The 15,345-nt window shown below is 47.3% G+C and overlaps 1 protein-coding gene and 1 pseudogene across 1 annotated transcript; both read right to left on the reverse strand.

Moving 5' to 3' along the window:
• Positions 1-7,316: 7,316 nt before the first annotated feature.
• LOC110550828 (protein transport protein Sec61 subunit gamma-like) lies at positions 7,317-7,522 on the reverse strand (annotated as a pseudogene).
• A 1,794-nt stretch (positions 7,523-9,316) lies between these two features.
• On the reverse strand, positions 9,317-13,516 carry LOC110550841 (von Ebner gland protein 1-like). The gene is made up of 6 exons (XM_060390578.1): positions 13,430-13,516; positions 12,850-12,986; positions 11,188-11,258; positions 10,191-10,301; positions 9,553-9,654; positions 9,317-9,342 (listed from the first exon to the last, which is right to left on the reverse strand). Exons 1-6 carry the CDS (start codon positions 13,514-13,516, stop codon positions 9,317-9,319), a joined length of 534 nt encoding a protein of 177 aa, XP_060246561.1.
• Between the last annotated feature and the right edge of the window lie 1,829 nt (positions 13,517-15,345).

Consider the following 15,345-nt stretch of genomic DNA (forward strand, 5'->3'; position numbering starts at 1 on the left):
CTTAAAAAGAGACAGGTGTCAGTGGTCTTAGGCCTCATCCATGGCCCTGAAGCCCTGGGCATGCAGGGCATGAGGAACAGGGTAGAAGCTGAAACTGAGTCTGGGTTGGGGGGTTATGAAGTTGAGACCACCATGACTGTCCTGTCCTGTGGGGACAGTGGCAACACTGTCACTTGGTTCCAAAAAAAGTTGGTGTGTTATTTAGAGAAACCGGAGCCATTAGGGGAAGGTGGCAGGCACTGGACCCTTGGTCTGGTCATACCTCACCAGGGTGACCAAGGTTATTTAAGAAGTGCACAAGCTATCTGCCCATGACTGATCATTTCTAGAGACATTGTCTCCTTTCCCCCAGTTTCTGTTCTTCTGTCTCAACCTTTTAAACCAGGATGCTGACTTTTCAAAGCATCTCGATTAGAGCCCCTCTCAGGAGATGCCTGCCCCAGTTTGCATGGCTCTCTCTCCTGATATTGAGGAGCTGGCCACGAGCAGGACTCCTGATCCTCCATTGTCTCAGATCCCTCCAGCCTTCACTGAGACCCTTCTGTCTCTATCCCTACTTCAGCCCCAGCCTGGTACATCTTTGCGTGGCTCCTTCTATCTCTGATGGTGTGCTCAGGGAAGTTTCCCCCTCTAGCTTCTAGAAAGTAGTATACAACTTGCTGGGCAGGAAACACATCTGTTCCTGAAAGCAGTCCAGCTGCCACCCTTCACATTTGGCAGAAACAAACTCAGGGGTCTGGAATTCAGGATGAACCTCACTTGAGTGCTATGTCTCTGCTCTTCATTCTGTGTTTCTCAGGCTCCCTCACCTCCTAAAGATCCACAAACTTAGGTTGTCATTCCATATCTTGGTAGCATGCCAGGCTACTTCCAGGATCATGGAATGATGCCCACAGAGACAGTGAGCTCTGTATAGGAGGCCCGCCTGCCATGCTCTGGGTTGGTGGTCAGTGGCGTGGCAGGGACTTCCCAGTGTAGTGCTCATTTCTGGGCAGGGGTAGAGCCTTCATTGTCTACCTTCTGTAGGAGTACAGCAGGGGTGGGGGTGAAGAGCAGAACCCACTTTTTTGTTTTTGAGACAGGGCTTCTCTATATAGCCCTGGCTGTCCTGGAACTCACCTCGAACTCAGATATAGCCTACTTCTGCCTCCCAAATGCTGGGATTAAAGGTATGCACCATTATGCCCAGCCTGTGTGGTATTTTTGCTCGAAACAGGAAGACAGGAGCAGAAACACCCACCATTATCAGCTTATGAGCCTGAACCTCAGAGTCACTCAGTGCTCTGTAGATTCTCTCTTCATTTCCTCTTTTCCTTCCAACCTCCCAGATTCCCTGCAGGACAACACTCCATACCAAGTGGCATCAGTTCAGGGTGTGACTATGTTGTGCAGAGGCCTTGGACTTTTCTTGGGGTTGGTGTATACATTGTCAGCCAGAAGGTGCCCAGTGTGTAGCCTCTGATACTACAGGTCAGTCTCCATGGGGAGGGGCTGGGGCCAACAAGAATGCAGGGAGCCCCTGAGGTCACATGTTCTCTAGGAGGAGCTTAGAAGAAGGGTGGGATTCTGCAAGGAGAACCTGGTGGGTGATTCGTGTGTGGGTCTCTCTCTCACCACCTTCTGATCTCCCATCTCCCAGGCAAACCCTGACTTGTCCCATCAGCAGGAGCCTGAATAGGGTGGGATCTTTGATATCCTTCCTCTGCTCACTAAGGTTGGGGCAGGTGAGAATTCTTTCATATAGATAACAGGGAGAAGGGGCCTCCAGGGTCTGGTCTGTCAGCTTTGCAGAAGGTTTATCTACTGAAATGCTTATGTCCAAACATGCATAAACACCTCTGCTTGAGCCTGAAGGCTACTCTCCTCAGAAGGTTTAGCTTGAGAAGGCCCCATCTCTGGGCTCCCCTGAGATAGCAGCTTGTGTCTTGTCAGTGCTCAGAGGCTCCTGGAGCAGATGTGAATGACAGCCTGGGTAGAGTCCCTGTCCTGTTGCCTCACCCCCTTATGTGCTGTATGGCCCTGTGTGTCTATAGGTCACAGCCTGGCTACAGAGCCGGGGTTCATGAGGATCTTTGAGGAGTTTGTGGAAAGCAAAGAGATGAACGAGAGATCATTCTGAGATGAACAAGAGATGAACTGAGATCGTCAGCTCTCTCAGCCAGTAGCAGGAGAATTTTTCATTTTTTCTTGATATTTTTCACTGGGCTTGTACATTTGGGACTCCTTTCTTTCTGTAAAATGATGACTACACAAATATTGCCCCCATGTTTCTTTCTTTCTTTTCTTTTTTTTTTTTTAAAGATTTATTTATTTATTACTTATGCAATGTGTGTTAGCATGTACACCTGCACGCCAGAAGAGGGAACCAGATTTCATGTTTAGATGGTTGTGAGCCACCATGTGGTTGCTGGGAATTAAACTCAGGACCTTTGGGAAGAGCAATCAGTGCTCTTATCCTCTGAGCCATCTCTCCAGCCTCCCCCATGTTTCTTTCTGAGTCCTCAGAAGCCTGTGACTTACCTAGAGGTATATAGTGCAAGGAGAGAGAGCGCTGTGGAAATGGCCCAGGAACCAGCAGCTTGGGACCCTGGTTGTCTGCTACATTTTTCAGGCAGAACTCCTTTGGGCAAGATACAGGTGCGATGATCAGCACCCAACTACATCATCTACACATCTACACTACACCATCCCTGAGTCTCCACGTGACAGCTAATCTTAATTGTCAACTTGATAAGACCGGAGACACCTGTGTGACTAATAAAGCACAACTGTGTATGTCTGGGAGGGCATTTCCAGGTGTTATCAGTCCCAAGGACCCTGTCTTAGTTAGTGTTTTTATGTCAGGAGGAATTTGAAACTTGAATGTGTAGTTGGTTGATAGTGAACCTGTGGAAAAGAAGGCATAGGTAGAGGACGTGAGTCACAGAGGCAGGACTTCATGAAGCCTGTCTTCTCCTGGCCCCTTCCTATCTCCCTTAGCTTCGAGTGAACTTCAGGTGAGTGAGCATTTGATTAACACAGACTAAATAGGAAGAGAACAGAGCACATCTATCCACAGAGTTCTAGGCACTAACCAGTGAGCAGGTCTTACTCATAAAGCAAATTCCACAAAGCCTGGGCCTCTCAGACTTTGTGATACATGTGGCCAGGCACATTCATCAGCTCTACTGAAAGCAGAGTAGAGGCCCAGAGAGGTAGTTTTGGAGAACAGAAGGGGACAAGTTTGTCAAAGTGGTGACAGGAGGCTGGTATAGGCTGGAAAGAACATAAGGAGAGCTAGTCCAGTCATAGGTGGTGGGAACAGATTTCATCAACTGAGAATTACCATAGAGTTTTGATAGGTCTGCATCTGAGGCCAGCTCATAAGCAAATTCTGGAACTACCTGTCTGTGATATCCTAGAACTCTGAAGTTCCATGGTTATGCATGATACCTGAGATGGCTAGCTTTATGTCAACTTTTCACAAGCTAGAGTTATCTGAAAAGAGGGAAACTAATCAAGAAAATGCCTCCAGAAGATCCAGTTGTAAGGCATTTACATGGGGGAGGGCCCAGCCCATTGTAGGTGGGGCCATCCCTGGGATGGTGGTCCTGGGTTCTACAAGAAAGCAGGCAGAGCAAGCCAGTAAGTAGCATCTCTCCATGGCCTTTGCGTCAGCTCTTGCCTCTTGGTTCCTCCTGTCCTGGCTTCCTTCAATGATGAACAGTGATATGGAAGTTTAAGTCAAATAACCCCTTTTCCTCCCAAAGTTGCTTTGGTTGTGGTGTTTTTATCACAGAAACAGTAACTTTAGCTAAGACAGTATCCAAAATGGCTTCCTTCTGGGGGTGATTTATACCCATGAGGTCTTTAAAGTAAAGGCAGGATTTCAGTGTTGTGGCTGCTCCTCCACTCCAACTGACTAAGAGTGATGGTTTGAATGAGAAATACTCCCCATACTCATGTATTTGAACACTTGTTCCCCAGTTGCTGGTACCATTTGGGAAGCTTATGGAGCCTTTAGGAGATGCACCTTGCTGGAGGAAATAGCTCCTGGGGGCAGACTTTGAGGGGTTACAACCTCATCTGACTTCCCGTTCTCTTTATCTGCTTCTTCTCTGTGGATGAAAGGTGATCTCTGCTTCCTGTTCCTGCCACCATGCTGCACTTTCCCTGCCATGATGGAATCTTATCCCCCGGAACCATAACCTAGAATAAACCCTTTCTTCCTTAAGTTGCTTTTGGTCACAGTATTTTGTCGGAGCGACTAATACACTTTGGAAATGCTCTTCACTCAGCTCAGAAGGTACAATCTGGGGAGTGTCAAGAAGGTGAGAGGATCTGTCTAGACCACAGAATACAAAGCTAAGTGTGGCCAGCAGAGGCCCCTGATAGGCCGAGAATGAAACTGACTGCTGTGAAGACAGCCACGGCAGACACCAGAAATCTGCCTAGTGCACTTAGCAATAGCATCAGATGCAGGAGAGACAAGTCCAGCTAGCCCCCATCCCTGCATGTATGAAGCTAGCACTCTCTAGGTTCTGAGGATCGAGAAGGAAGATGCTCCCGTAATTCATATTTGGCTTGTATTTCTTTTTCTTTTGTCTTCTGCCATGCGATTCCCTTTTCTCCCTACATGTTAAACAAGACTTTTTTTGTAGTGTATTTTAAACATTTATGTTTTAATTTGTTTCTTATGTTCAAATATTCATCTAATTTGTTCAGATATTTTTTCCATTTAGGGATAATATTTTTCCTTTCTTTCTTGTTTTCTTCTTTTTTTTTTGACCCCATGACTTCTCCCTCCTACATTTGTGCTATTTTTGCTTTGTTTGAAAGGTAGTACTCTTCAATAGTATTACCCAGCTGTGAGCTGCAATAACCGGGGTAGGAAGATATGCCCGTGGCTACAACAGTAGCAGAAACACGCTGGAAGTAACCAGCTGTTGGGACATAACTAATGCAGTTCTAACATGATAGTTTATAGCAATTAATGCTTACATTAGAGACTAGGAAAAATTCAAATACACTGCAGAACAATTCACTTTGAGGTCTTAGGAAAACAATCTAAACCCGGAGTGGTAGAAAGCAAGAATCAGTTACATTCAGGGCTGAAATCAATGAAATAGACTTTGAAAAAAAAAAGATAAGAAAAATGTTTATTCTTAAAAAATTGACATACATACATTAATACATAAAAGTGGTGGTAGCAGGGAGAATGTGCTGAGGTTAACAAACTTAGAGATGAAAAAGGAGGAGATGGCCATAGGAGTCCAATGAATCCAATGAGTTCTCCACAAGTATTTTGAAAACGTATTTCCCTAAAATGAAACAAGGGATAAATTCTCTAATGCATATGACCTACCAAAATTAAATAAAAATATAAACAAGATTCTTAATAGCTTTTGAGATAGAAATAGCAACAAAAAGACTTCCAACAGAGGAAAATTCAGAATCAGGTGGATTCACTGCTGAATTCTACCAAGTCAGCAAAGATCACACCATTGCTGCTCAAACTGCTCCATAAAGCAGACAGGGAGGGAACTCTGCCACTCTCGTTTCACAAAGCCAGTGTCTTAGTCAGGGTTTCTATTGCTGTGATGAAACACCATGACCAAAGTAGGCTGGGGAGGAAAGAATTTATTGGGCTTACACTCCATAGCATTCATGTTCATCATCATCGGAAATCATTACAGGAGCTCAAAACAGGGCAGGAACCTGGAGCCAGGAGGAGTGAGTACTGTTCCTGGCTTGCTGTTCCTGGCTTGCTCAGCCTGATTTGTTATAGAAGCTGCACCTACCAGCCCAGGGGTGGCACCTCCCACAATAGGCTGGGCCTTTCCCCATTAACCACTAGTTAAGAAAATGCCCTACAGGCTTATCTGCTTACAGCCCAATCTTATGAAGGCATTTTCTCAATTGAGGCTTCCTCCTCTCAGATGATGCTAGCTTGTGTCAAGTTGACATAAAACTAGCCAGTACAGCCAGTATCACTCTGATAATGAAAACTGAAGAAGGACACAACACAGAAAAATCTATAGTATAATTTACCTAATGAATATAGATGAAAATATTCTAAATGGAAATCTTACAAACTGAGTTAAAGAACACATTTAGAAGATCATATACCAGGAATGCAAGGATGGTTTAATAGACACAAATTATTGAGTGTAATTCAGCACATTAAGACTTAAGGACAAACAAACAAAACAAAACAAAACAAAAAAAGATTTAAGGACAGAAAGAACATATCTCAATTGAAGCCAAAAAGCATTTGACAAAGTTCAACATCCTTTCATGATAAAAGCTCTGAAGACACCAAAAATAGAGAGAACATACATCAACACAGCCGTGATTATATATGAGAAACATATAGCAGACATCATAGAAATGTGGAAGAAAGAAAGGATTTCCTCTGAAATCTGAAACAAGTCAATGGTGCCCACTCTTTGCCCTCTTCTTCAATATAGTGCTCAAAGACTTGGCTAGAACAATAAGACAAAAGAAAGAAATAAAAGGTATATAAATAAAAAGTAAGAAAATTACCCTCATTTGTAGATGTTGTGACCTTATATTACAAAGATCCTATACATTCCACCAGAAAATCTATAGATAGGATAAACACTTCCACAAAGATCCAAAATATAAGGTGCTTCTTTACAGCATTGAAGGAGCCTATTGTTTTTATCAGTTGTTCTATAAAACAAAACAAAACAAAAACGTTGCCTGCAGTGTTATGGGTGAGGGATCCTGCCTCTTTTAATGCTCTGTAACCAGTCACTTTGCTCATGCTACCTACAGCAGTAATGGCATGAATGTCATTGGAGTAACCAACTCACTTTCTGACTAGATTTATGTCCTGTTCCAAGAGGAGAAACTCCTATCTGGCACTGATATCAGGGTCTGTGGCTAAACAGTCCTAGATCCTAAGGGAGAACTTAGTGTTAATATTCTGCAGAAGGATATACTGTTAGTCTAGTCTATACCCATAGTGTATCTCTCAACCCTCCTCAGAGAAATGTCTTTATGCAGTAGTTGGAAATTAACACAGAGATCAAAAACTAGTCAAGGTGCAGGAACAAAATTGTAAAAAGACTATGGTACTTGTATGGCCCCAGCTGTGGATGACAACAGATGAAATTGAAGATGTGCTCAGATAATTGTCCTTGGACAAGGCAAGATTTTCTTTTTAAATTTTGAAATTATTTTAATTTAGAAATAGAAAACCTCATAGGGAAGAGGAAAGGAAAGAAAAACACAAGGCACACAGGCAGCTTTTTACTTCATGAGCTCGTCACACTCTCATTTATTCACTAGTTCCCACGATGAGAGAGCACTCAGCCACCCACAGTAATGCTATTAATGGAAATATGGCTCAGTTTCAAAAGAAGCCAATGAATCTCATGATGGCAAATCCTATTTCTGTGGCCAAGGCAATCTTTTGGAATTCTTTTCTGGCAGGTTTGGTGCATCTTTTAACCAGCCGAATTGAGCCCTTTATGAACTGCTGACTTGGCTCAACAAATTGCATTATCTGGTCCATGACGTGTTTGAGGGATGGTGGGTTGAGAGAGAAGAGTGTTGTAGCTTAGGAGAAGACTGATGCCCGGAAGGGAAGATTACAGTGATAACAGATGTACTGAGCCATTTTCTGTGTTAGCCATTGATTTGGCAGGAAATGCAAGGAAAGGGATAAAGGAGATGGCCATTACTGACAGGATGTAAATTCCCTGGGTATTATGGTATCCAAGAAAATATGGGGGAGTTTTCTCTTCCTCCAGGAGAAAGGAGGCTGTAAGTATAGTTGATTTATTATAGAACTTAGAGATTTCCCTAGAGTAACATTGGGGAAATATACTCATGATGTTAGATTGTACTGACGATATTCCCTAGAGGTAGGCTACTTCCACGTGGGCAGGACTTGTGTTAGAAATGCAGAGGGAAGTCATGACACTGCCCTGACCTCCAGTAGAGGGGCCCCTATTTTAATATCTCTGTGACATGCCTGTGCCTTGAAAGGTGGCCTCACCTCCCACACTTCTGTCATTGTCTCCAAGTAATGACCACCAGTCCATAAATTCTGCTGAGGACATCACTTCTGCCTGGAGCCCCGTACACTCATCCTTACACTCTTCCCATCACATCCACCACCTGGCTATGACAGGACACAAAGCAGCAGTTACAAAGGCAACAGAGGAACAAGAACTTTTCACCCCTGCATTTAGCCTGTCATGCCCTTTGCCCAAAAAAACCCCAACATGGGTAACAAAAACTTTTCACTCCTGCACTCAGTCCTTCATGTCCTTTGTCCCCCCCCCCAAAAAAAACACCATGAAGGAGCACCCATCCAGCCAAGCCACTTCCCCACTCCACCTCCTCTAAAACAACCCCAAGGTATAGGACATGGGAAACCATCATGCTTAACTCCCCTCACCCACACACAGACACACAGAGACACCAAGGAATGATGAAATTCTTTATGGAGAAGCAGGGGAGAGGAAGGCAGAGGGAAAGGGTGGGTGAATCCAGAAGGGGCAGCGAAGGAGTGCCTTCTGTGTCCTGTGCTCAGATGGTCTAGGCAAAGCAGAGCAAAGCTTTGAGGCAGACCTGGAGCCATGCATCCCTGCTGTGGAAAGAAGGAGAGTCAGTGGAACCAAAACAAGTCATGCAGGGGGGAAATGTTGGGATGGCAGGGGCTCCATTCACCAGATCCAGAGGCAAAGGTCATTCTCCCCTACCCCACCATACCCCCAAACTGAATTCCCACAATTCCCCATGCCCATGTGTGAAGAAGGCACAGGTGACTTCAGAGCAAGAGCAGGGCAAAGGGAGGACAAGGATGCTGTTGGACTTTGGCTCCTCCCATGCCTGGGCAGGTTGGCTTGGGCAATTCTCTGAACATATCTCCCAAAAATTGCACAGGAAATAGGAACCCAGGAGTGCTGCTAAACCCCAGACATGGCTGCCACATTCTTAAAGCAATCCATGCCTTAAATGGAGTCAGCATGGTGACTGACCGAAAGGGAGGGGCACAGGAGGGCTTTCTCTTCTGCAGAGTAAAGCAGGAGATGCACAGAGAGAGGGGTTCTCTCCAGTTGCAAGCCAACTGTAGAGTATCAGTGAGAGCAGGTTTCTCATGTTCAGGAGACAACACCCATGAAAGAAACATGAGCAAAATGCTGAGAGGTAGAGTACATTCCAGTAGCACAGGCCATACCTGTCTGCACAGGTAGGGAAGGGTCTCTTTCCTCAGGGTTAGAAGGTGTTGTCTCCTGAAACCCTGTTGACCCCAGGACCAGGATAGCCTCAAGTGTGCCCAGAAACTGGGTCACTTACCTTAATTGTTTCCTAGAGGGCAGCTTTCTGTCCAAGAAAAAAAGAAAAAAAAAAAAAAGAAAATAAAAAACATGATTCCAAAGACCCAGGGAATTCAGTCAGAAACCCACAGCCCCTCCATCAGCCAACATCTGCCCACCCCTAAAGGACAACGCTGGATGAGAGGCAGCCTGTTGTCCTGAGTGACTCGGGCCCTCCCTGCATAAGGGTGGGAGAAAATGCCAGCTTGCTTCCTACCGCTCTGCTTGGGGATGAAGATGCTCTCTGCGTTGAGACCTTCAGCTCTTACAACGTTCTGAAAATCTTCCAGGGCCTCCTGGTTGAAGTCAGGGTCTCTGCCTATAGGTGAGGCCAGAAGGAAAATGGTGTTAGGGACAGAGCTGGAGAGCTGATAAAGTTTCCTTCCCAGCACAGAGGATAAAGCAACTTTGGGGTGAAGAGGGAGACATTGTGCACCCATGTGGGGCCTTGATTTCAGAAGCCTATGGAGGGTCTGGTGAGAGAGGAGGACCAGAACACTGAGTACACCCCCCATCCCATCTGACCTTGCCTTCAGCTCACTTAGTTTCTCTCAGGGCAGCTGAGAGCAGTGTGACCAGTCTCACGCTGGAGAGATATATCACCCTTGGGTGTGAGGGCTCCATGCTGTCTCTCTGCTCTTTATGAACAAGTACTTAGGCTCAGGGAGAGCTGGAGAGGCTCTGGGATTTCCATCTCTAGGCAAGAAGGACGCTGATACCAGCTGTGGTCGGGGCTGGACTTTAGTTGCGGGCTCCTGTGTCTACACTCATCCTTCTTCCAGCTGGAACCCCAACGGTGGCAAGGCACCTTTCACCCCATGTGTCTTTGGCCCATCTCACAACAATGTGACTCACCCACAAGTTTGGCCATTCGGAAACGATGCCCATATATGCTGCTCTCGTGGTAGAAGATGCAGTGCTCCTCCACTGCAGATGGTATGATGTAGAGCACTTGTTTGCCCCCCTCTGCAGAGGAACAGTGACACGGTCCTCAATAAGGCCCTGACCCTCCAACAAGGGTGGCCTGGCACTCTCAACTCTGACTTCATCCCAGTTGCTCAGGGCTTTCTGACCCAGGTTCTTCACCATCCCAGAGCTTTGGTTACAGGAACCCTCCATTTCCATGGGAGCCATGCACATGAGAGATGGCCATGTCCCCAGACTTTTTGTCATACAGAAGGATCTGCCTCTGGGGTCAAATACAGTCCCCTTCCAACTTATACCATGAGTACAGCCAGAGCCCATGGGGCATTTATGGTTAGTTGTCTTGTTTGGCTAGTTTTATGTCAACTTTACAAGAAACTAGAGTCATCAGAGAGGAGGAGAGCCCAACTGAGAAAATGCTTCCATAAAATCAGGCTGTAGCCAAGCTTGTGGGAAATTTTCTCAGTGATTGATGGAGGGTTACCCGGTACATCGTGAGTGAGATCAACCTCTACAAGAACCCAGGCTGAGCTAGCCACTGAGGAACAAGCCAGTAAGCAGCACTCCTCCATGGCCTCTGCATCACCTCTCTTCCCCTCACCTGTCTGAGTTCCTGCCTTGACTTCCTTTGATGTTGAAGAGTGATGTGGAAGTATAAACAAATAAGCCCTTTCCTCACCACAACAGTAATCCCAACTAAGAAAACAGTCAGTTCTCTGCTAGAGACAAATCTACCACACTCAATGTAGTGTTTAGTGTCAGCCGTTAGCATCGGTAAGGAAAAGTGCCTCCTGGGAGTGACCATGGGTATTAACAGGAATTGAAGGAAGAATGAGTGCTCAGGCCCCGGAGCACTCTGGGAGGGTCACACTGGCCTCAAACATATCAAGGGAGTTTTGGTGCAGCCCTCACAGGCTCAGAGACTCACGGATGGTGTATTTGTCAGGCTGATCTGTCTTCTCTAGGACAGTGCTCACCTCCCGGCATTGTCCTGCAATCCTGGAAGAGAGAAGGTCTGTGAGACACACTGCCCAGGTACACACCTCCCTTGCTGGCAGCATGGACAATGTGGCCAACAGTTGCCTGTGTTTCAAGATGGGCAAGGAAGTGCAGGCTTCACTGAGTCCTGTTTGTGTTACCAGCAGGCCTCCTGAGTCACATGTTCCATCCCCTGGCTGCCACAGTGGCTCCACTGTGTGTCCTGCCACCTGCTGGGTGGACCCCCGACAGCTTCTTGCTCTCTCTCTTGGGGAGCCTGGGCTACTTGGTCTGTGGACATTGTCTGAAGCAAAACCCTCCCTCCTAACCCCTGTGTGGATAGGTGGCTCCCATGGCTGACTCTCTGTCTCTGGAGATATTTAGGAACTAGAACCACATCACTGTCATCTGGACAAATGAGGGAAATCTTCAGTGAGTGGGATGGGCGTGTGTGGAGGAGATGGGGAAGAACAAAGGGCAAGCTCCAGGGCACCCACCATGTCAGGAACTGCACAAATGCCAGATTGCAGGAAGACAGCACAGACAGTGTCGTGTTGTTCAGGGGCCACTAAGATGGCAGGAGCCAAGATGTGAGAAAAGACACAAAGCTAGAGGCCACACAGATGGGTGGTCACACAGGTGTGAGACCACACAGGTGAGAGTCTACACAGATGTGAGGTCAGACCAGTGAGTGGTCACCGAGGTGACAGAGCACACAGGTGAGGTCACAGAGGTGATGGAGTACACAAATGGAAATCACACAGCTGATAGAGCACACAGGTGATGGAGTAGACAGATGAAAATCACACAGGTGATAGAGCACACAGGTGAGAGCCTACACAAATGTGAGGTCACACAGGTGATAGAGCACACAGGTGAGAGTCTACACAAATGTGAGGTCACTCAGGTGATAGAGCACACAGATGGGCATCACACAGGTGATAGAATACACAGATGGGGTCACATAAGTGAGAGGTCACACAGGTGATAGAGCATACATGTGAGAGGTCACACCGGTGAGAGTCTACACAAATGAGAGGTTACTCAGGTGATAGAGTACACAGATGGGGTCACACAGGTGAGAGGTCACACAGGTGAGATAATACACAGATGGGCATCACACGGGTGACAGAGCACACAGGTTGGACTAGGCTGAGATTTTACAGCGTCTATGCAGAGCATGATAAGCTTTCTCTTTGGGTCCTGTGCACACTCTTGGTCCTTCTGAAATCCTGGTCTCTGCCTCTCTGCCTCTCTGCCTCTCTCCCAAGCAGAAATTTACTCCAGGGGTCAGGGGGTGAGCAAGCCCAGACTCTGCTCACATTGGGTCTGGGAGTAAAGCCCTTCCCCATGGGCCTCGGTCACTGGCAAAGGATGTCCTGTCAGAATAGAAATTGGGTGTCCCCTTGCAGCAGAGCTATTTTCTCTGGACCACATACCATGCCCTGGTCCTCTGTGAGCTGAGGCACCCTCAGTGCTACTGGTGCCCTCAAAGCCCCTGGTACTGGGAGTTCCTGGGTCTGACTGGGGCCCCCAGCTCAGCGCCCAGATCTCCTGCTGAGGGAAGCAAAGGTCAAGAAGAATGGTACCATCTCAGCTGGCACAGACTCACAGGACACTGAAATTGACTTGCAGGTTGCCCCCTTCCAAGGTCTTGATGGACATGGAAGCCACAGACACAGAGCCGAGCTTCTTGTCAGGAATCTTCTTGTCAGATGCTGTAGCTTTCAAATACCACACTCCTGTCACCTGGAGAAGGACCTGACCATGAGGGCTCAGGAAGAACCTAGGACTGCTCCAACTCCCTAGCCCCTGCTTCCACCTTGGCTCCCACCTTCTAGACACATGAAGCGTTTGCTAGGCACCCCTTCTACCAACCCAGTAAATAAACTGGCACTACCAGGGCCACAGCGGTGTGGTCTGCAAACTCTGCCACTGTGACACTATCACAGAGCCCTGCACTCCCAGAGAATAGTGAAGAGGGCAGGACCCTGACTCCTCCAGCTCCCTGCACCCAGAACCATCTGACTAGATTCCTTGTGCTGTATCTGATAGTCCTTCAGAGTAGGGGTTCAAGCCTGACTCTAAAACAGTGTCTCTTTAGATGGAGGAGGAATGGGGCCTCCAACCAACAACCTCAGGCCCCTGCCTACCATAAACCCACTTGTAGCCCCTTCCCATCTTGGCCTCACATCCTGATTCTCATCCACGGTGGGGAAGGTCTGGGCCTGCAGGGCAGCCAGGAGGCCGAGGCCAAAGCTCAGGAACAGAGCCTTCATCTCCAGAGTGTGTGCACACAGGTGCCCAGCGGGTCGCTTGGCAGGCTGAGGAGGCTGTGCTGGGGCCTCAATCAGCTGCCCTTTATACTGCTCAGCCCAGGGTCCCCAGGGAACTTGGCAAGGAGTCATGACCAGTCCCTTCCTGATCATTCACCATGGCCAGATCTTCAGTGGAGCAGATAAAATGTCATCATTGTTGGAAGTCGCTACAGAACACTCATAGCCCAGAAGATGATGGGACAGGGCTGCTGCCCCGAGGAACCGACTTGCAGATTTCCTCTGGCAAGAAAGTGAGTCTGTGTTAGAGGTGCAGCCTCCCATGTCACGAGCCCCTGAGGGTGAGTACAGTAGGAGTGAAGTCCTCCTGCACACACTGTGTGGTCATCCAGCTGGCTGACATGCTCATTGACACAGAGGAGGCTACGGAAGCCAGAAAGTGTTCTGCTCCATTCTCAGGGACCTTCCTCAATCCCAGATCGGGCCACTGAAATAAAGGTTCTCTTGACAAATAGGAATCTCTGCATATGGGAGCCTGATGTGTGACTGTCAGAATGTGTGCTCAAAGGTGTGTCTCCTACCCCACAAACAGACAACTAGCCCACACCCACGGGGGCTTACAGAGACTGACGCACCAACTAAGGAACATGCATGGTCTGGACCTAAGCCCCTCCACATAGGTAACCGATGGTCAGCTTGGTCTTCATATGAACCCACAGCAAGTGGAACAGTGTCTGTCTCTGATGTGGACTCTGCTGCTTGCTTTTGGATCACTTCCTGCTAGCTGGGTGCCTTGCCTGACCTCAGTGGACGAGGTTGTGCTCAGACGTAATGTGACTTGATGTTCTGGAGAGGGTTGATACAGGGTGGTAGGGAGGCCTCTCCTTTCCTGAGAAGAATAAGAGGGGGGAAAGGGAGAAAAGGGGAAGAGGGTGGGAGGGTAGGATAAGGAGAGAGGAGGGAGGGGCCTGCTCTTGGGATGTACATTGAAGAAATAAGGTTTAATAACAAAAATTTAAAAATTAAGAAAGATGTGTCCCCTCCTCAGCAAGGTGAGCACTAGCCCCTGCCCACATGTAGTGTAAGGAATTGTCAGGCATAGAAAAAAAGCAAGAAAGTCTGAGTGCACTCATTTGTACAGGCATGAATGTGCACACAATCAGCAATGGGTCTGAACCACAGGCTGAGGCTGTACAGATGGCTCAGAAGCCACTGCTCTTGCAGAGGACCTGCAGCTATGTTCATAGCAACTTTATTGCTACTAGCCAGAAACTGGAAGCAGCCTAGATGTCCCTCAGATGAAGAGCAGATAAAAAAAAATGTGGTATATTTACACAATGAATTACTATTCAGCTATTAAAAAGGACATCATGAAATTTGTAGACAAATGGGTGGAACTAGAAAATATCATCCTGAGCGAGGTAACTCAGACCCAGAAAGACATGCAGGGTATGTACCGACTTATAAGTGGATATCAGCCATAAAGTGCAGGATAACCACGCTACCATCCATAGAAGCCACGTAACAAGGAGGTCTAAAAGGAAGATGCTTGAATCTCACTCAGAACAGGAAATAAAATAGACATCTAATGTAGATGGAGGGAGGGAACTGGGTGAGAGAGGAAGTGGGAAGGAAAAGGTGGTTGGGATCAGATGCAGGAAAAGTGGGGGAGTGGGAGGATAGGACAGAGAGAGAATGGAAATTGGCGGTGGGCATCTCTGGGACAGGGAGTCTATGGGGGTGAACCTAGTTGAGACTTCTAGCAGCACCGGCGGGGGAATATGTACCCTGAAGTTGACACCTCCTGTAGCCAGGTGTGACTTTCAGAGGAG

This window comes from Meriones unguiculatus, chromosome 8 (genome assembly GCF_030254825.1).
Source record: "Meriones unguiculatus strain TT.TT164.6M chromosome 8, Bangor_MerUng_6.1, whole genome shotgun sequence".
Taxonomy (NCBI): Eukaryota; Metazoa; Chordata; class Mammalia; order Rodentia; family Muridae; genus Meriones; species Meriones unguiculatus.